At 39.6% G+C, this 19,813-nt stretch overlaps 2 protein-coding genes across 2 annotated transcripts; both read right to left on the bottom strand.

Moving 5' to 3' along the window:
* Nucleotides 1–7,252: 7,252 nt before the first annotated feature.
* On the bottom strand, nucleotides 7,253–8,196 carry LOC147310603 (placenta-specific gene 8 protein-like). The gene is made up of 3 exons (XM_086268935.1): nucleotides 8,097–8,196; nucleotides 7,815–8,002; nucleotides 7,253–7,736 (listed from the first exon to the last, which is right to left on the bottom strand). Exons 1-3 carry the CDS (start codon nucleotides 8,161–8,163, stop codon nucleotides 7,503–7,505), a joined length of 489 nt encoding a protein of 162 aa, XP_086125061.1. The 5' UTR covers nucleotides 8,164–8,196; the 3' UTR covers nucleotides 7,253–7,502.
* Nucleotides 8,197–13,421: 5,225 nt separating this feature from the next.
* LOC147310602 (cornifelin-like) lies at nucleotides 13,422–14,567 on the bottom strand. Its single transcript, XM_086268936.1, has 3 exons — nucleotides 14,465–14,567; nucleotides 14,146–14,333; nucleotides 13,422–13,867 (listed from the first exon to the last, which is right to left on the bottom strand). Exons 1-3 carry the CDS (start codon nucleotides 14,529–14,531, stop codon nucleotides 13,637–13,639), a joined length of 486 nt encoding a protein of 161 aa, XP_086125062.1. The 5' UTR covers nucleotides 14,532–14,567; the 3' UTR covers nucleotides 13,422–13,636.
* Nucleotides 14,568–19,813: the final 5,246 nt, after the last annotated feature.

Below are 19,813 nucleotides of genomic sequence, written 5' to 3'. Positions count from 1 at the left end.
TAAATTGAGAGTTTCAGCATGAAAACTACTGCAATTTGTAACTCTTGTGCTTATTTGTGGTCATAGATCAACAAAGTCAGGAAAGTGAAAGTGATGGAGGAAGAGAGCCAAGAGCTGTGGCTATGGAGAGTTTGCTGAGTTTTCTTGGAAAAACAGAGATGGGAAAGTTGACCTGTGGTTATGCTTGTTCCTAGTAGAGGTGTTAGGGTTTAGTTTACATCAGTGTGCTTACCATCTTTCTCTCTTTTAACCGCGGTCAATAAAGTGTCTTTTGTTGTGTGTGGAGAATGCCCACAAACACCCAAATATAATACATTTAGAGACTGTAGTAGTTTGTGGGGCAGAGCTTCACTTTCATGCAGTGTTTGGGTGAATCTGATATTTAAAATGAACAGAACCTTTGTCTACATAGAAACAATGTTTGCATGTTTGAAATGTGCCAAACTATGAGTAGGTGTCTGTTGCATGGATTCTTTTTCCTTGTTTCTCCAGATATCACTTCCTTGTTGAGCTAAAATGATAACACTGTAAACTAGTACATTTGAAGGATTACATTTAGATTCTCAAAGTTTCATTATTTTATTTGAACTTATACTATATCCATTTGCAGATGCACACAAGTATGGTTTTAAGACAAATGCAGCAGTATGAGTGTGCTGGTTTGGGACAAAAATGTCATCTACCTACCAACAAGCAGAGGGTAAATAGAAATCCTGTCCATAGGCTTGATTTTTTGCATTTGTGCAATATCTCTGTTTTAGAAATCACATGACTGTCCAGCGTTGCAACCAGGAAAGAGTTGCAGTCTTACACACCTCCCTGCAGCTTCTCTCCCCCTGCTGTGACCCCAAACCCCATCACCATAGCAACTGTATCTGCTCACAGACCGACAAACCAACCAAAACTGACTTAAGCATAAAACAATCACAAAGAAAGAACAACATAGTTTCCTCAGCTCCATCAGTGTGTCTGTTATACCCCATTCCTAAAAGGATCCTTAAAGACGTCCTACCATTGGTTAAATGATTCAATATAAAAAAGTTGTGGAGGTGAACACAGGAGAGCTCTCGATTAACAAACCTGGTTTATTACTTTATTACTCATCACCACACAACTTAATACTTTTGTATTCTGAATACTTTTGTATTCAGTTGTGTGTGGAGCCCTCTCGTGGTCCACCACAATGTCATCATTTATCTCTGTTAATGGGGTATGTACAAAGGGCCTTCAAGCTGGGAGTGATTAAACCACTATTTAAAAAAACATCACTTTGTTTTCTCTGTATTAGTATCTCTGCCTTATAATATAAAGCACCTTGATGTGACCACTGTTGTGATTTGGCACAATATAAATAAAATTGAACTGAATTGAGTGTCTCTGCAGGTCAGTGTATGCCAATGAGGCCATGCAAAACTGTCAATGAAATGATCAGAGCCTTTATCATCCTTTAATGAAGTTGGTTGCACCTTAAGTGTGTTTATTTAGCAATTGGAAGAGAAAAAGAGTCACTCATTTTCTTCTAAAAATCTTTGTCAGAGGAGACGACCAACAAGCAACTACAAAGTTTAATGAAATCACTAGTTTTATTACATATAGTTCAATTCTACCCAGTGTAAGGTGGATTTCTTACAGCTCAGAAGACAGCTGCTAAACCAAGGTATTTACAAAATGTAGCGTATCCTCACGCCACATCGCGGTTCACTTACTAAGGGTGCAGAAATTATTTATAAGGGTGTGGGGAAGGTTTTTTATGGCTTAAAATATACAAAAATAATATAATAAACACGTGGTTTCTACTTGGTGGATTCTCATCGATCACGAGGGGTGTCGCAATGTAACCCCTACGATGATCAGGGATGTAGGACCCATATGAGTCGTTCCTTTTTTGGATTAAGAGGGTTGGTTTAAATGCAAACACTGTATTGGTGCACGGGTGTGGGGCGTGACTCATGGGTGTGTTAGGTGATAAAGGTGGTTGCACTCACCTGTTCACCACACATGATGTTGATGACACAAAGGTAGGCTGAACATGAGGGGAAACTTTCTGTTGACCACAGCTTGAGTCATTTTGATGCATTTTTGTATGCAGCCTGAGTTTGGTTTAGTGCACTAATTGATGCCATAGGCCGATGTTGTAGTTTGACATAGCAATTGGTGTAATGTTTGTGAGTTGTGTTCATGTTTGTGCAGTCTGTGCATTTGTATCCTGTTTGATCCCATGTACTGGTTTTGTATAGTGGACAGTACAACGTGGAATTAAAGGAGCAAATAGTACAGAAGTGCATCTCATGTGTTTATTGTTGCGCAACATCTGTGTCCTCATGTTTTGCCTGCCGCGGCCGTTGGTTGGAGGAGTTGCAACAAGGGATCTTGGTTCAAGCCCTGGCTGGATCCCTTCATAGTAGAGTTTGGTTGGTCTCCCTGTGGTTGTGAAGGTTTCCTCTGAATACCTCGTCTTCCTCCTGCACTCAGCTGAGTAACACTCAGGGTTACTGTTCAGAAGACGTGTTTGAGATTTAACTCATTTAAAGGAGTTTAGATTTTGCTCCCAGCTGTATAACCCTATTGTTGCAGCCCTACCAGCCACAGCGCCGCCTCAGACCCTCAGGCAGGCTCTTTTAGCTTTACACGTTTTACTTATGTGAAGCATTCACTTAACAGTGTTTTTCACAATGGCTAAAATAATAAACTGGTGTTAAACAATCTTTTCCAGCTTGGAAGCCACGCCTCCTGTGACACTGCTGTGTTACAGTGGATAAGTCGGCCATGTGTGAGATCTCTGAAGCTGTTTGCATTGATAGTGTGATTTGATAAGCTCTTTATCTGCACACAGTTTCCAGGTCAAATTAAGCCCATGCTTTCTGTTTTGTACGACATCATGTTCAAACTGACAGAGATTCATTCATTCAAGAGGATCTTTGCATGCTTTGGATTTTGTGTTTGGCATAGATGAAGTTCACAAGCGGTCGAACTGATTTACCACTGAGGAAATGATAGGTAATAGTTAAACCTTAAAACTGATTTCTTTTATTCAATCTTTAAGCTATTAAAAGAGTCAGATGACTTAACTAAGCATAGACCTGCTGCTGGTCATTGTTTCTTTGTCATTTAAGTGACGCAGATATTCAATTCCTAATTTGATGACGTGACAACAGGTTAGTTCCTTGTTAGTTTTCAGTTTCAGAGCTGTTGGACTCGACCTGAAACAGTGATTTAAATAAAACAAAACAAACAGCAACAGCACAAAAGCTTCTCAGAGGATGTAAGATAAAACTGAAAATGGGGCCTGAACTCTTTATTGATTCAGTTCAACATTCTTAAACTCGTTTTGCTATCAGAACAGGAATAAAACCAAAAACAACTGACTACACAGCTGAGAAAGGCCACATGTTAACTGGGTTACTCTCGATACTGATGACGGTTTTTCTTGTAATGCTTTAACTCACTTTTTAATTTATCCAGTCGCAGTACACCACTTTGCAGTGACACAAGTCACATTTAGAGTTTGTGTTATGTAATTGCCAATTGTGACCACAGGGAGGCACTGTGTGACAAAACTGCTTTGAAAAAATGACAAAGCAGTAAACTTCTCTGATTCTTCTCTCTTCTTGTTTTATGAGAAAGTACATCCGTTTCTGACTCCAGTCTAAAAATAGTCAGGTCACCCAAGAAGTTTACTTTTAATTCTTTTCCTGGTTTTACTTGTTAGGCAAGTCACAGCAAAGAACTCCTGATGTTTCACCTTGTTGGCTGTTTGTCTGCGGTGAGCTGTATTCCTATATGCCCTCCTTCCTTACCACAGATTTAATGTAAACCCAGAGAGTTATCAGCTGTTTAAGAATCAAATTGTTTGTATTTGTATCATTGTTTCGGTATTCCTTATAGACCTTCTTTACTGTCCTTCCTCTGTGCTGTGTAATCACTGAATCTTGTCAGATTTGTTTTTGACACCAAGCATCATTGTAAGTACATATAAAACGTGAGTTTTTAATTTACTCCATTTGGATTCTGTGTTTCTATTTATAAAAGACATTTTGTCACAAAGACCCAGTATTTGTATTTCAGTCTTTGTAATTATGTTCTTTGATTGTTCTTGTTCATGTTGTTGGGTTTCTTTAGCTCTCAGTGATCTTAGTCGCGTCACCTCAGCCTGTGTTTGAGTCTGTGTGTTGTTCACCTCCTGTCACTGTTAGTTACTGTTGTCTCTGTGCTCCATGTTCTGTTTCTGTGCCTCCCCTATGTTCCTGGTGTGTTGTCTCTAGTGAACATTTATTTCTGCTTTCTTATTCTCTTCATTTAGTCTCCATGTGCTTGGTTCTGTGCCTGTTGTGTTTCCTGTTTTATTTTGATGTGTTAGTGTCTGCGTCGTACCCTCAGGGTGCTGTGTTTATGGTAACATCTTAGTTCCCTGTTTCCAGTTTTCCCCTTAGAGCTTTGTGCTTTGAGTTTCTAGTTTGGGTTATCGTGAGTTTTCTCAGCAAATAAAGCTGTGCTTTGAGTTAACAGATCATCTGCAGGGGAATGGCTTATTTGAAGAGTTTCAGTCAGGTTTCAGAGCTCATCACAGCACAGAAACAGCTTTAGTGAAGGTTACAAATGATCTTCTTATGGCCTCTGACAGTGAACTCATTTCTGTGCTTGTCCTGCTAGACCTCAGTGCAGCGTTCGATACTGTTGACCATAATATCCTATTAGAGTGATTAGAACATGCTGTAGGTATTACAGGTACTGCACTGCAGTGGTTTGTATCATACCTATCTAATAGACTCCAGTTTGTTCATGTAAATGGAGAGTCCTCTTCACACACTGAGGTTAATTATGGAGTTCCACAGGGTTCAGTGCTAGGACCAATTCTGTTTACATTATACATGCTTCCCTTAGGCAGCATCATTAGAAGACATAGCATACATTTTAACTGCTATGCAGATGACACCCAGCTCTATCTGTCCATGAAGCCAGATAACACACACCAATTAGTTAAACTGCAGGAATGTCTTAAAGACATAAAGACCTGGATGGCCGCTAACTTTCTGCTTCTTAATTCAGATAAAACTGAGGTTATTGTACTCGGCCCTGAAAATCTTAGAAATATGGTATCTAAGCAGATTCTTACTCTGGATGGCATTACCTTGGCCTCCAGTAACACTGTGAGGAATAGGGATGGGTACCGGAATCCGGTGCCATGATGGCACCGGTTCTGACATAAACGGTAGTAACCAGACCGAAAAGCAGCGCACATTTCGCTGCTTTATTTCGGTGCTTTTTTTTCCTGAGCTGTGATACACTTTAGATTCTAGCCAATCATTTTACGTTTCCGAGGATAGTAGGCAAAAGAGGCAAACTCAGCAGCCTGCAACAAGTGCTTTAAGCTGATACTGTGATACTGTCAAAGGAGGTAACACCTCGAATCCGATGAAACACCTGGTGACGCATAGCGTTTTTTTAAAAGCCGAGAAATGCACTGAATTTGATAGCTTGCTGCGAGACCTCACACCGAGCACATCTACTGCGGGTGGGTTGCCTGTTATCGGACCCTGAGTTAGCAACATCCCCCAAAAACCCGAAGAGGAGAGTCCTGGCCCCTAGCCCTGCCAGTGTAGCAGAAATGATGAGGATGATGATGGCAGCAGCAGCCGTTCTTCTCTGCGTGAGTAGCTTAATGTTGTTCGTGTTTAATTTACGTTGAGTAGGCTAACCACGTTATTACATTAATGCATGTAAGGTGAACTAGCAAACACCGTCGTAGTTACATGCAGCTGTCTTCTTGTTTGATGGCAGATGCTCCCTTCACCCTGGCCAAAAAGGCTAAAATGACCAAAGAAAAAGAGGAAAACAGCTAAACATGAGAGGTTTTTGGACAAAGTGTGTGTTTTTTTTTTTTTTTGTTTTTTTTTTTTTCTTCATTGTTTAAGCACTGCTTCCAGCCAAGAGTGATACCATATATGCCCCATAGCTGCAGAAAAGGCTAACATTGTTATCTTTTTACAAAAAAACAGCTAAACATGAGAGGTTTTTGGACCAATTTTGTGTTCTCCATTCTTTAAACACCGGTTTGAGCACCGTTTAAGCACTGTTACAGTTTCAAAAGTACCGGTTTGGCACCGGTATCGGATAAAACCTAAACGATACCCATCGAGGAACCTTTTCTAGTCCTGACAGGGACTAGAAAGAGAGAGCAGATTTCTCCTGTTTTGGCTTCCCTTCATTGGCTTCCTGTTAAATCCAGAATTCAAAATCCTGCTCCTCACATACAAGGTCTTAAATAATCAGGCCCCATCTTATCTTAATGACCTTGTAGTACCATATCACCCTATTAGAGCGCTCCGCTCTCGCTCTGCAGGCCTACTTGTTGTTCCTAGAGTATTTAAAAGTAGAATGGGAGGCAGAGCCTTCAGTTTTCAGGCCCCTCTTCTGTGGAACCAGCTTCCAGTTTGGATTCAGGAGACAGACACTATCTCTACTTTTAAGATTAGGCTTAAAACTTTCCTTTTTGCTAAAGCATATAGTTAGGGCTGGACCAGGTGACCCTGAATCCTCCCTTAGACGTAGGCTGCCGGGGGATTCCCATGATGCATTGAGTTTTTCCATTCCAGTCACCTTTCTCACCTTTGTGTTAATAGACCTCTCTGCATTGAATCATATCTGTTATTAATCTCTGTCTCTCTTCCACAGCATGTCTTTATCCTGTCTTCCTTCTCTCACCCCAACCGGTCGCAGCAGATGGCCCCGCCCCTCCCTGGGCCTGGTTCTGCTGGAGGTTTCTTCCTGTTAAAAAGGAGTTTTTCCTTCCCACTGTCGCCAAAGTGCTTGCTCATAGGGGGTCATATGATTGTTGGGTTTTTCTCTGTACCTATGAAGCACCTTGAGGTGACTTTTGTTGTGATTTGGCGCTATATAAATAAAATTGAATTGAGTTTAATTTTTCCGTCTGATAGTCCTGCATTTGGGTCCTTCCTCCTGCCACACAGCACACACTTAGACACATTTTAAGAAAGACAAATTAATGAGGAGTGAAATTAAAAAAACAAAAAAAGCCACTGCAGGACTCCTGTTTGATCTTTATGGTGTCATGAAAGCTGTGCCGAGCACATCAGGTCTTCATCAATCTCAGTAAACTGTAAACTGATCTGAGGCAGAGTTTGGTGAATCTAAAGTAGGATTGCAAAATGATCATAAATGTCTTGGATTTCATATTTTTATTGATGAAAAAACACTTTACATCAGTTTTAACTTCAGAGCAGATCTAACACCACGTTTAGCTCTCTACATGCAAGTATGTTTTTCTCATTAGCAGAAAAATTAATAGACTAAAATTCAATCCTCTGTATTATTACTGAAGCTATGCAGTGACTAATCTAAAAAGGCGACTCATGCATTTAAACTAAATGTAATTTTTATGATTATTAGGAAGCTGATAGAAATATTTAACGATACTCTCAATTCAAAATGACTTCATTGTCTCGTATCACTGATAGAAACATCAACACAAACTCGGATTTCTGTCACTGTGAGACCACAGTGAATCTTGGTTGAGCCATATAAGCAGCTGGCACTGGTTGTGAAGGCATCATCATGGGTGCCTGCATGACTGGAACAGGCTGCATGTTCACAATGTTGTTATTCTGTATGTTGACCACAGTGGGGCCTTGCTTACGATGCTTTAACTCACGATGCATCTGACACCAGGAGCACGTGGCGCAGCAATAGGAAATTGCAATATCCTTACAGAGAGAGCCCTGCAGAGAGACGGTACAACCATTATTTCTTTCTCCATTTCTGCTTCATGACATTGTCTCATTGTCACTGCTTTATACCTTGATGCCATATCTGTTTCGCATGGCAACCCTTAAAGACAAGACTGCAGGAGGAACACAAACAGGTATCCCACAGGCTGTTAATCCACCAGAGCAACATGTATCACACAAAGGGAGACAGCTATTCTCTCCAAACCTTCCTGCAACGGTGCTGGCGAGGCAGGAGCCGCACCAGAAACCATAGCAGCCTGAAAAACAGAAATACATCACCAAAGTGGTAACATGTCTGAAGTGCCTAAGACCCCAGAAATGACAAGAAAAAGATCTTAAACTTCTTCTTACAAGTACTCGCATCCTCAAAGCAATCCAAGAGACCACTGTCCCAGTCTGTCAAGGGTTTTTCTGCCATTGTGTGTTGAGGTTCAGCCACAGACACTAAATAATTACTCTGTAAAAGTAGAATGAAGTAGAGAAAACCCAAATACAACAATTGCAATTAAAGTCAGCTTTATACACCTTTGTCTTCTTTCAGCTGAGACAGAAAGCTAAAGAAACAGTAATCCGTGCCCTTTTTACAACTTGGTTGTATTACTGTAAAGCTTTATATACTGGTGTTACCATTTTGCCCTGTGTCGTCTTCAGCTGCTGCAAAATGTTGGATCACAGCTTTTAACTGGCTGCACAGTTAAAGTGCTTAAATGGTCTTCCCCGACCTTCCCTCTCTGAGCTGCACTTGCTTTTCCACTCACATCAACTAACCGACTGCTCCTGGATGTGTCGAGGACACAGCGGAGGCTCAGACGGACTTTTGCCGTAGCGGGTCCCAAGTTTTGAAATTTGTTACCATTTCACATTAGAGAGGTCTCTTCACCGCCAATTCTTAAATCCAGTCTAAAGATCCACGTCTTCTGCTTGGTGTTTGACCCAGTTTGAGATATTTATCATTCATTTAAAATTCTTTTACTCGTGTTTATCTTGTATTGATGTTTTTAAAAAATGTTTGAATTCTATTTTATATTTAATGTATTTATTAATAAGAATATCTCTAGAATATCCCAAAATCTGACATGTTTGTGAACCAGGACACGGACCCCATTAAGCCAGGTGACGTCTGGTCCCATTTGGCTTTAGTTACGTAGTGAGGAACATGTTACAAGTTTTGAGGGTTTTTTCAGGGTACATTACTTGTGAATCAGGACATTGTTATATATAGCTACTTTGACATAGTCCGATTGATTGCAAGGCTAATTTATGACGTTTTTATATTTCTATTTAACCCTTTCAGGCACAGTGTCACTACAGTGGTCAGCTATTGATGGTACACTCAAAAAAATGAAATTGGGTCGTTGTTACATGTACAAGATTCAAACTTGTAATTTGAACTAAATAATTTCATGTTTCTATGGTGAACGTATTTAAATCATGTACCATTTGCATGAAATTCAACTTAATTTGTTCTTGTTGAAATGATACAATCTAGTAAGAGTGGTTAGTTGCCCTGACTTGCCTGGACTGGTTCGTTGTCTCTATGAAATCATCAACACTCATATTGGTTCATTACGCAAGCCTAGCAGTATTTGCCTTGATTAACAAAGTATTTGTTCAAACAACAAGATTTCATTGTGTTTTCCTAAAGTTTTTAACTTATGCAGAATGAATTAAAACAAATTTCACTTTACATACTTCAATAAATCACTTCAAGTAAATGCAAGTATACTACGGTGATGATGATAAAATTGAAGATCAAAAATCTTTTTTTTTCATGTCTAAAGATGAATAAAATACTTAAGAAAAGAAAATCCAGATTGACACTGTCACTATTCATGCATGAAAGGGTTAAGTTTCTATTGTATATTCACCCTCCATCCATAATAAAGAAAACTAAACGAATAAAATAACAGAATCTCAGATAAATGAAATAACTGAACTGACAGCATCATTAACATCAAGCACTAAAGAAAAAAAAGAGATGACACAACAAACTCTTCACTTACTTCTTATTCTGCACTCTGATGTCTCTCCTCTCCAGCACTCAGTCACACTCTGTTCTTCTTTATCAAAGGAGGTCATGACACACAGTCCAGTGAAACCATTGGACATGTGAGCATGACTGGTACTGAATGTATTTGAATATTCAATTGGCTTCACAGAGGTTAAGTGTGAGTGAACTACTAAAACCAGTGGTTTGATGTAAATATTGGCTACTACTAACACAAATAAGACTTAAAGAGCAACGCTCTAATACATGTGAGTGAAAAGCGCAAGGGACTGAATGAATAACTGAATAAACGTATAACTGACTGCTGGATTGTAGCCTTTTAGTAAAACTTTGTAACCACTGAGAGAACTCTGGGTTCAGGATGAAGGCTACGAGGTCAAGCCTGTCATCATCACTAAAAGCAGCTTGTTAAAAACACTTTTAAATTGAGAGTTTCAGCATGAAAACTACTGCAATTTGTAACTCTTGTGCTTATTTGTGGTCATAGATCAACAAAGTCAGGAAAGTGAAAGTGATGGAGGAAGAGAGCCAAGAGCTGTGGCTATGAAGAGTTTGCTGAGTTTTCTTGGGAAAACAGAGATGGGAAAGTTGACCTGTGGTTATGCTTGTTCCTAGTAGAGGTGTTAGGGTTTAGTTTACATCAGTGTGCTTACCATCTTTCTCTCTTTTAACCGCGGTCAATAAAGTGTCTTTGGTTGTGTGTGGAGAATGCCCACAAACACCCAAATATAATACATTTAGAGACTGTAGTAGTTTGTGGGGCAGAGCTTCACTTTCATGCAGTGTTTGGGTGAATCTGATATTTAAAATGAACAGAGCCTTTGTCTACATAGAAACAATGTTTGCATGTTTGAAATGTGCCAAACTATGAGTAGGTGTCTGTTGCATGGATTCTTTTTCCTTGTTTCTCCAGATATCACTTCCTTGTTGAGCTAAAATGATAACACTGTAAACTAGTACATTTGAAGGATTACATTTAGATTCTCAAAGTTTCATTATTTTATTTGAACTTATGCTATATCCATTTGCAGATGCACACAAGTATGGTTTTAAGACAATGCAGCAGTATGAGTGTGCTGGTTTGGGACAAAAATGTCATCTACCTACCAACAAGCAGAGGGTAAGTAGAAATCCTGTCCATAGGCTTGATTTTTTTGCATTTGCGCAATATCTCTGTTTTAGAAATCACATGACTATCCAGCATTGCAACCAGGAAAGAGTTGCAGTCTTACACACCTCCCTGCAGCTTCTCTCCCCCTGCTGTGACCCCAAACCCCATCACCATAGCAACCGTATCTGCTCACAGACCGACAAACCAACCAAAACTGACTTAAGCATAAAACAATCACAAAGAAAGAACAACATAGTTTCCTCAGCTCCATCAGTGTGTCCGTTATACCCCATTCCTAAAAGAATGCTTAAAGACATCGTACCATTAGGTAATGATTCACACAAATTACCATCATTTATCTCTGTTAATGGGGTACGTACAAAGGGCCTTCAAGCTGGGAGTGATTAAACCACTATTTAAAAAACATCACTTTGTTTTCTCTGTATTAGTATCTCTGCCTTATAATATAAAGCACCTTGAGGTGACCACTGTTGTGATTTGGCACAATATAAATAAAATTGAACTGAATTGAGTGTCTCTGCAGGTCAGTGTATGCCAATGAGGCCATGCAAAACTGTCAATGAAATGATCAGAGCGTTTATCATCCTTTAATCAAGTTGGTTGAACCTTAAGTGTATTTATGTAGCAATTGGAAGAGAAAGAGTATTTACGAAATGTAGCGTATCCTCACGACACATTATAAGAGTATGGGGAGGGTTTTTATGGCTTAAAATATATAAAAATAATATAATAAACATGTGGTTTCTACTTGGTGGATTCTCACCGATCACGAGTGGTGTCGGAACGTAACCTCTGGGATAATCAGGGACCTTGGTTCAAGCCCTGACTGGAGTCTTTCAAAGTAGAGTTTGGTTGGTCTCCCTGTGTCTGCGTGGGTTTCATCTGAATACTTCAGCTTCCTCCCACACTCATCTGACATGCATGTCAGGTTATCTGGCTAAGTGGAAAAACTTGCTGTAGGTGGCAGGTAGACAAAGTCCTCAAAGAATACAAAATTAGTCCAAGTTTATCAAAAATTAAATTTGACCCCAGCCTTTAATATGCTCTGAGGAAGTTCATTGACAGTAAAAGTGTGCTTATGTAATAAAAAGCAGAGATTCTGCAATTCTGCCTGATCTGTTAAGGCTAATGCTGAATGTTCAGTTTCATTTCTGCTTAATCGTAACTTAACATTTCTGTGTCACACGGAAGCAAATACAGGATGTACATTCTTGATGTCACATTTTTGGTCTGTTAGTCATTAAATGCGCTTTGGACTAAACCAGCTTTTCTTACTTTCTTACTAACTGCTAATGACAGTTCAGTTTCTGTTCTGCTTAAACCAACTTTATAGTATAAAATATAAACTTCTAATCAGAGCAGTTTTTCCAGCTTGCATGGCAGCCAGGTGCAGTCGTCTCTTTGTCAGTGTGATTCATCGAACGCATTATTAGGATGCACTTGCCAGGTCATATTAAGTCTTAAACCCTGAGCGTCACATGTCCGTAGAGATTCATTTGTTCAAGAGGCTTTTTTCATGTTTGGATGTTCTCTTTGATGTTGACAGAAGTCACAGGTTTCCTACAGAGGTAAAGTTAGTTAATTTCTAAAACAAATTATATGAATACATAATTTTTAAAACCCTTTCCTGCTGTTGGCTGTCAAGCAGGAGACTGTTTTTCCTTTGCCAGTCTGTTGCTACTCATGGTGATAACTTGGTCATCAGTTCCTTATGATTCTCTCGTTGTTCAGCTGTGTACTTACTTCGTTTCCTTGAGCCTACAGCTTGCATAGTTTCAACTTTCAATTCAATTCAATTCAATTCAATAAAACTTTATTGATCCTGAAGGTTGACCCCAAAGGAAATTGGGACAGTTGGCAGTCTTGTGTCGGGCTCTCATCCGCCTTCACCCTGTTTCACCGCTTCACCTTCAGAAGTTAGATCTTCCCCATCTGCTGCTCACTCGGCCTCCTGCCCACCCTGAGGTTTAAATCAGCGCACACCTCATTCAGTCTCTTTCTTTCAGACGCTCAGTTCCCCTCTCTCTCACTGAACCAGCTTCTCCTGTGTTTTGCAGCCTTACAACTCAGTGAACCCCGTTTGGAGACCCTGTGTCATTATGGCTAAGTTGACTGTGTTTTGCCTTAAGAACATGATTGTGATCACTGTTTGAATTTGGGGTTTGTTCATCTCCTGCATCGGCCTCTGGGCCTTGTTACACTTGTGTAATTTTCTGAGTCTTTCCTTGTATGCTAACATTTTTTTTCTCCCTTTGTCAAGGAGGGATACCCAGCATCATAGTTATAATAAATGGCTCTTTATATTGAAAACACCAGACAAACATACTGCATGACACAAAGCATCAGTGTAAAGTCTGAAACAAATGCTTCATGGTGGATTTTTTCAGTTGAAACACTCATTCAATAAACTCTCAAAAAGTAGGATAAGACTACAAAAATGGGGCCCAGATTGTAGATTGAATGTTTTTATTCAGTCAGTAAAATATTATTAAATATTGTTATTACTATATTATATTATTACTTATATAATCCTTCCATTTCTGCACTTGCAACTAAGATTCGCATGGGTGAATCATCATTCCCTTCATTTATGTTAACTCTTAACACAGATAATTTTCTTGATAACTAGGAAATCATGAAAATTTATTTAACATAGTCTAATTTCAAAATGATTATATAACACTCTTTCACTGATAAATATGTCAGAACACACTTAGACATTCTGCATTATCAGATCTCTCAGTTTCACTTTTAGTGAATGACAACTGCTGGTTGAGTCATGAAACCAGTTGCAACTGGTTGCGCAGGCATCATCATCACTCCTGGCTGAAAAGTTGGAATAGGCTGCATGTTGACAACAGTGTTATTGTGTAAGTTGATGACAGTTGGCGTTTTCTTGCGATGCTTTAACTCACGATGCATCTGACACCAGGAGCACCACTCACAGAAACAGGAAATTGCAATGTCCTTACAGAGAGAGCCCTGCAGAAAGAGAGTACAAGCATTACAGATGTGGTGTAATTCAGGTGGAGGAGCAGGTCATCTACCAACCAGAGGTTTGGTAGATCAATCCCTGGCTCCTCTGGTCCACATGTCACAATATCCTTGCAGCAGATACTGAGTATGTGTGTGAATGTTTGACAAAAAACATTTAGGCATAGTTGAAATCAAATATGGATGTTTTTGATTCAGTGAGTGAGACTTGTAATTCCCACTAAAGTCCAGCTTTGAGTTCAGTGTCATCATCTCACGGTTCATACCTTGATGCCATATCTGTTTCGCATGGCAGCTCTTACAGACAAAACTGCAGGAGGAACACAAACAGGTATCCCAAAGGCTGCTAATACACCAGAGCCACATATATCACATAAAGGGAGACAGTTGTTCTCTCCAAATCTTCCTGAAACAGTGCAGGCGAGACAGGGGCAGCACCAGAATCCATAGCAGCCTGAAAAACACAGAAACGCATCAACAAAGTTGTAAGAAGTCTGAAAAGATGAAGGCAACACAAATGAGAAAAAAACTGTAGTCCTGAAAACACAAATGCAATTTATGAGACAAATTTAACTGGCTTCTTACAAGTACTTGCATCCTCAAAGCAGTCAAGGAGACCACTGTCCCAGTCTGTCAAGGGTTTTTCTGCCATTGTATGTTGAACTTCACCCACAGACACTGAACGATCACTCTGTGAAAGTCGAGAAGCAGGAAAAAACAAAATAAAATTAAAAGTACAAATTAAATGAAAGTTAAAATTTTGGAGCACTTTCTATCAAACTACAGCAAAAAACTATATGCCGTCGATCTCTTTTGTTTGAAAAAAGAGATCACTTTTATCATTATTAGAGCATTTTCCTTCAGATTAATGAAAAATGTATTCTTTTCACGGTCAAATAAACACTATACTGAAGAAACAAAAGTCTGTCTTAAGGATTTTGTGGTCATTTTTTAATTCTCCAACTAAGCTTTATTAATACAGGGAGTGCAGAATTATTAGGCAAGTTGTATTTTTGAGGAATAATTTTATTATTGAACAATAACCATGTTTTCAATGACCCCAAAAAACTCATTAATATCAAAGCTGAATGTTTTTGGAAGTAGTTTTTAGTTTGTTTTTAGTTTTAGCTATTTTAGGGGGATATCTGTGTGTGCAGGTGACTATTACTGTGCATAATTATTAGGCAACTTAACAAAAAACAAATATATACCCATTTCAATTATTTCTTTTTACCAGTGAAACCAATATAACATCTCCACATTCACAAATATACATTTCTGACATTCAAAAACAAAACAAAAACAAATCAGCCACCTTTCTTTGCAAGGACACTCAAAAGCCTGCCATCCATGGATTCTGTCAGTGTTTTGATCTGTTCACCATCAACATTGCGTGCAGCAGCAACCACAGCCTCCCAGACACTGTTCAGAGAGGTGTACTGTTTTCCCTCCTTGTAAATCTCACATTTGATGATGGACCACAGGTTCTCAATGGGGTCCAGATCAGGTGAACAAGGTGGCCATGTCATTAGTTTTTCTTCTTTTATACCCTTTCTTGCCAGCCACGCTGTGGAGTACTTGGACGCGTGTGATGGAGCATTGTCCTGCATGAAAATCATGTTTTTCTTGAAGGATGCAGACTTCTTCCTGGACCACTGCTTGAAGAAGGTGTCTTTCAGAAACTGGCAGTAGGACTGAGAGTTGAGCTTGACTCCATCCTCAACCCGAAAAGGCCCCACAAGCTCATCTTTGATGATACCAGCCCAAACCAGTACTCCACCTCCACCTTGCTGGCGTCTGAGTCGGACTGGAGCTCTCTGCCCTTTACCAATCCAGCCACGGGCCCATCCATCTGGCCCATCAAGACTCACTCTCATTTCATCAGTCCATAAAACCTTAGAAAAACCAGTCTTGAGATATTTCTTGGCCCAGTCTTGACGTTTCAGCTTGTGTGTCTTGTTCAGTGGTGGTCGTCTTTCAGCCTTTCTTACCTTGGCCATGTCTCTGAGTATTGCACACCTTGTGCTTTTGGGCACTCCAGTGATGTTGCAGCTCTGAAATATGGCCAAACTGGTGGCAAGTGGCATCTTGGCAGCTGCACGCTTGACTTTTCTCAGTTCATGGGCAGTTATTTTGTGCCTTGGTTTTTCCACACGCTTCTTGCGACCCTGTTGACTATTTTGAATGAAACGCTTGATTGTTCGATGATCACGCTTCAGAAGCTTTGCAATTTTGAGACTGCTGCATCCCTCTGCAAGATATCTCACTATTTTTGACTTTTCTGAGCCTGTCAAGTCCTTCTTTTGACCCATTTTGCCAAAGGAAAGGATGTTGCCTAATAATTATGCACACCTGATATAGGGTGTTGATGTCATTAGACCACACCCCTTCTCATTACAGAGATGCACATCACCTAATATGCTTAATTGGTAGTAGGCTTTCGAGCCTATACAGCTTGGAGTAAGACAACATGCATGAAGAGGATGATGTGGACAAAATACTCATTTTCCTAATAATTCTGCACTCCCTGTATATCCATAATTTACATGACATTTTATGTAAAAAGTTAAATATACTACAGCATTATAGAGAGAAACACCTAAACATCCACCATGAACAAGCATTTGGGGAAGTTGGAAAAACAAGCTTTCTATAAACATCCAAGTGACTTAAAAACAAATAGCAATACATGGTTGACATATCTCAGAAAGATGGCTTTTGTAATTTGAAACACGAGTACAGTAACGCATGGGTAAACAACTCTCTCCCGAACAGGATATGAAGACTGGTTTGGAAGTGAAAGTCTATTATGCTTACAGTTCAGACAGTTTAATAACTGTCTGTAACACAGTGTAAAAACGGGAATAAAAGCATAAATATTGATACTATTTTGATTAAAATACGCATTTCACAATGGGAATAAACATTGGTAAAAAGCAATTAAATATAATAAATCCTCATAAAAAGCATGTAAACATAAGTTTGATTAATATGTGGACAAATGTTGTGGAGGCAGGACTTTGTTAGAGTATTTCAGAGTTTTGTCAGATACACTGAGTCTGACCCTCCCCCTGTGTGCGCTCCTCAGTGTACCAGTCAGCTAAGAAGGAGATACAGGCAGAGAGAGATCAGTCACTCCTGTTGTGGAGAATAGTGATGGGATTTCCGGCTCTTTTTAGAGATCCGGCTCTTTCGGTTCGGCTCACTAAAAAGAGCCGGCTCTTTCGGCTCTGAACCGGCTCTTCAGGTTGTTTTGTTGCTTTAATTAATTTATTATTAACAATAATATAAAATTATGCACAAAAGGAATTACTAATGTAAAAAAAAGTGGTTTTATTTGTATATGTTTATATATAAATATATGCGGTGGCCCCTAGAGACAAAACACGTACAAACTCCAAAACACATTTCTAGCATGAACTGAACTTCCAAAGCAGAGCTACTAGATCACTTAAATTACACAATTGAAAGCATGTGTGTATTGTTTGTGTATTTATACACAGGCACTCATATATATTCAAATAATTTTAAAAAAAGTTCATTTACCTGTTATTACCACACACCAAATCCGGTCGTTGGTACTTGCTGGCTTGTGTAGCCACAAGATAACAAAAGCTCAACACTGCGCCCAGCATCCTGGAGCACTTCTGTTGTCTTTTGTACATGTTTTGAGTTTTTATGTGCTTCTGAGTTTTTTTGTACGTGTTTTGGAGTTTGTACATGCTTCACAGTTCGTACGTGATTTGAAGTTTGTATGTGCTTTGTCTGTAGGGGCCACTGTAAATATACTTTTATTTTTTCGCTCCACATAAAATGTAATAAATAAATCATATAATACAAAAATCAACTATTCACATTTCAACTTTGAACTATTTAAATTTTCAGCTTTTTCCTTTTACAAATTTAAAGTGAAAACAACACAAAACACTGCAAACCACAACACAATTAAATCTAAATTATAATATGAAAACAAAAAGAAGATGCATATTCTCTGTCATATGGGCCTGCATGAATAAACTTTCTGAATCCTTTATCATCTGCAACCGAAAATAGTTGTGGATGATTACTATACCTTTCTAATGTGATGTTGTTGTCCCTGGCTCTCTTTCTCTCTCTCTCCCTCTGGCTCTGTTCCTGTGCTACTGAGTGTAACTACCGCCCCTCCCCCCTCTGCCCAGCATAAAGCACAAGGCTCAGGTGCGAAGTGAAGCGGAAAAAAAGTGCGAGAGAGAGAGAGAGGGTGAGAGAAAGAAAAAAAAAAAAAAAAACCACGTGACGGCTCGCGATAAGGAGCCGGCTCGCGTCGTTCACGTCAAAGAGTCGGCTCTAAGAGCCATTTCGTTCGCGAACGACCCATCACTAGTGGAGAAGCTAACTGGATGTAAAAGCCTTTAAGGCAAAAACACTCAGTGATAGTGAATTCCGAAGGCTGTGAGCCCACGCGAGCACTGTGAAGCCCTGCATAGCATTTGCTACTTCACATGTTAAGCCCCAGTCAGTGCATGTGCGCTAGCATAGCATACTACTTGCCGCTAGCTCTGATGCTAATTTCCGCTAGCCATTTTGCAATGAAAGTGCCCTTTCCGAGGCTAAAGAAATTGACTATGTGCACGTTAGCATATGCTACTTCCGGTGCGGAAACTCCTGTGGGGAGCTTTGTTTCCGGTTTCCTATTCGCGCCTGGTTTACGGTCCAAAACAAGTTAAGCAAATGAATGAATCAAGCGGCGATTTACATTTCTATAGATGTCTTGGGCATTTACCCAAAATATCTGTAAATGATGTTCATCGACTTGTCGATGTTTTTTCCCCGCGCCTCAGAGCAAAAGAGAAAACGGATTCAAATGTTATATTTCTCAGCTGTCCCTCGTTTACCGCGGGTGTATGTTCTAAAAATAACGAGCGATAGGTGAAATCAAGTAGCCAATTTTATTTTTTGACGGTGCAAAGTGTTTGGTGGACATCGTGGACATACAGCACTGCACTTCAGAGTCACACTGCTAGCGATCGATGCAGTGATTCTGTACTGTACAGGAGAGACGTCACGGAGGAGATCGTCTGCAGCGATCAGGACGCAGGACACAATGTGATGTAAAAAAAGCATGCAAACTTGCACTAAAAAATCTGTGAAACAGCGAGGTGAAATGTGAACCACGTTATAGTGAGGGACCACTGTAATTTTGAAGGTAAGTCACAACATACCCTTCGTAAATACTAATGTATAGAAACCGTTACCAGCAATCATTCATTTTTGTGTGGCTTTTTTCACGGTTTGTTAACATGCTGTGTAGGTGTGTACTTGACTAGCTGATATCGACATAACGGGGGAAACATCTGGTTTGACTATTCTTCACCTGTAGTTTGAATGCTGAACATTTGCCTGTTTAAATCATAAGACCAGTCACTATACAGAGATGTGCTTCTGAATGTGGACGATGTGTCTTCTGCTGCAGTAATGCAGTTCTGCTTGTGTTGAGTGATGTAAACAACTGATCGATCTAAACTCGATTGATGATTAGATTTTTTTATGACACAACAGTGGTGAGTGTTCCCACCTTCTGCTCTTTGTAACTTAACGCAATCTTTCCGTTTTCGAGTTTTGGACATGATTTTGGAGTATATCTTCGCAGTAGCGATTGACAGCAAAGTAAAGCTACCGGAAATATACAACCCCACATCCGGTCTCAAACCAGGAAGTTAGCATTTTCTCGTGCACAGGGTCAATTAGCACTGAGTCTGTTGCCTTTTTATATTACCATGGTTAGAGCTGGGCGATATATCGAGTTTTTAAAAAATATCGATATATTTTTATACGAGATATAAGATGTGACAATATCCTTTATATCGATATAGTCTATGTTACGTTATAATTATACTTGTGGAGCCGCAAGTTTGCCTCTCTTTCGTCCACTTTCGTCTTTACGCAACGTTACTC

This window comes from Aulonocara sp. 'chitande type north' Nkhata Bay, linkage group LG17, assembly GCF_057382095.1.
Source record: "Aulonocara sp. 'chitande type north' Nkhata Bay isolate Kocher_YH1m ecotype deep benthic linkage group LG17, A_spYH_male_GT1.1, whole genome shotgun sequence".
NCBI lineage: Eukaryota > Metazoa > Chordata > Actinopteri > Cichliformes > Cichlidae > Aulonocara > Aulonocara sp. 'chitande type north' Nkhata Bay.
The sequence above is the reverse complement of the archived record's forward strand: the minus strand, read 5'-3'. Positions and strand labels throughout refer to the sequence as shown.

Bases quoted from the DNA above. Each gene is read 5' to 3' on its own strand.
- LOC147310603 (XM_086268935.1), bottom strand. From the start codon at position 8,163: ATGGCAGAAAAACCCTTGACAGACTGGGACAGTGGTCTCTTGGATTGC. The intron at 8,003-8,096 runs GTAAGAAGAAGT...TCTGTTTTTCAG, and splicing joins CTTTGAGGATGCGAGTACTT to GCTGCTATGGTTTCTGGTGC. The intron at 7,737-7,814 runs GTATAAAGCAGT...GTCTCTCTGCAG, and splicing joins GAAACAGATATGGCATCAAG to GGCTCTCTCTGTAAGGATAT.
- LOC147310602 (XM_086268936.1), bottom strand. From the start codon at position 14,531: ATGGCAGAAAAACCCTTGACAGACTGGGACAGTGGTCTCCTTGACTGC. The intron at 14,334-14,464 runs GTAAGAAGCCAG...TGTGTTTTTCAG, and splicing joins CTTTGAGGATGCAAGTACTT to GCTGCTATGGATTCTGGTGC. The intron at 13,868-14,145 runs GTATGAACCGTG...CTCTTTCTGCAG, and splicing joins GAAACAGATATGGCATCAAG to GGCTCTCTCTGTAAGGACAT.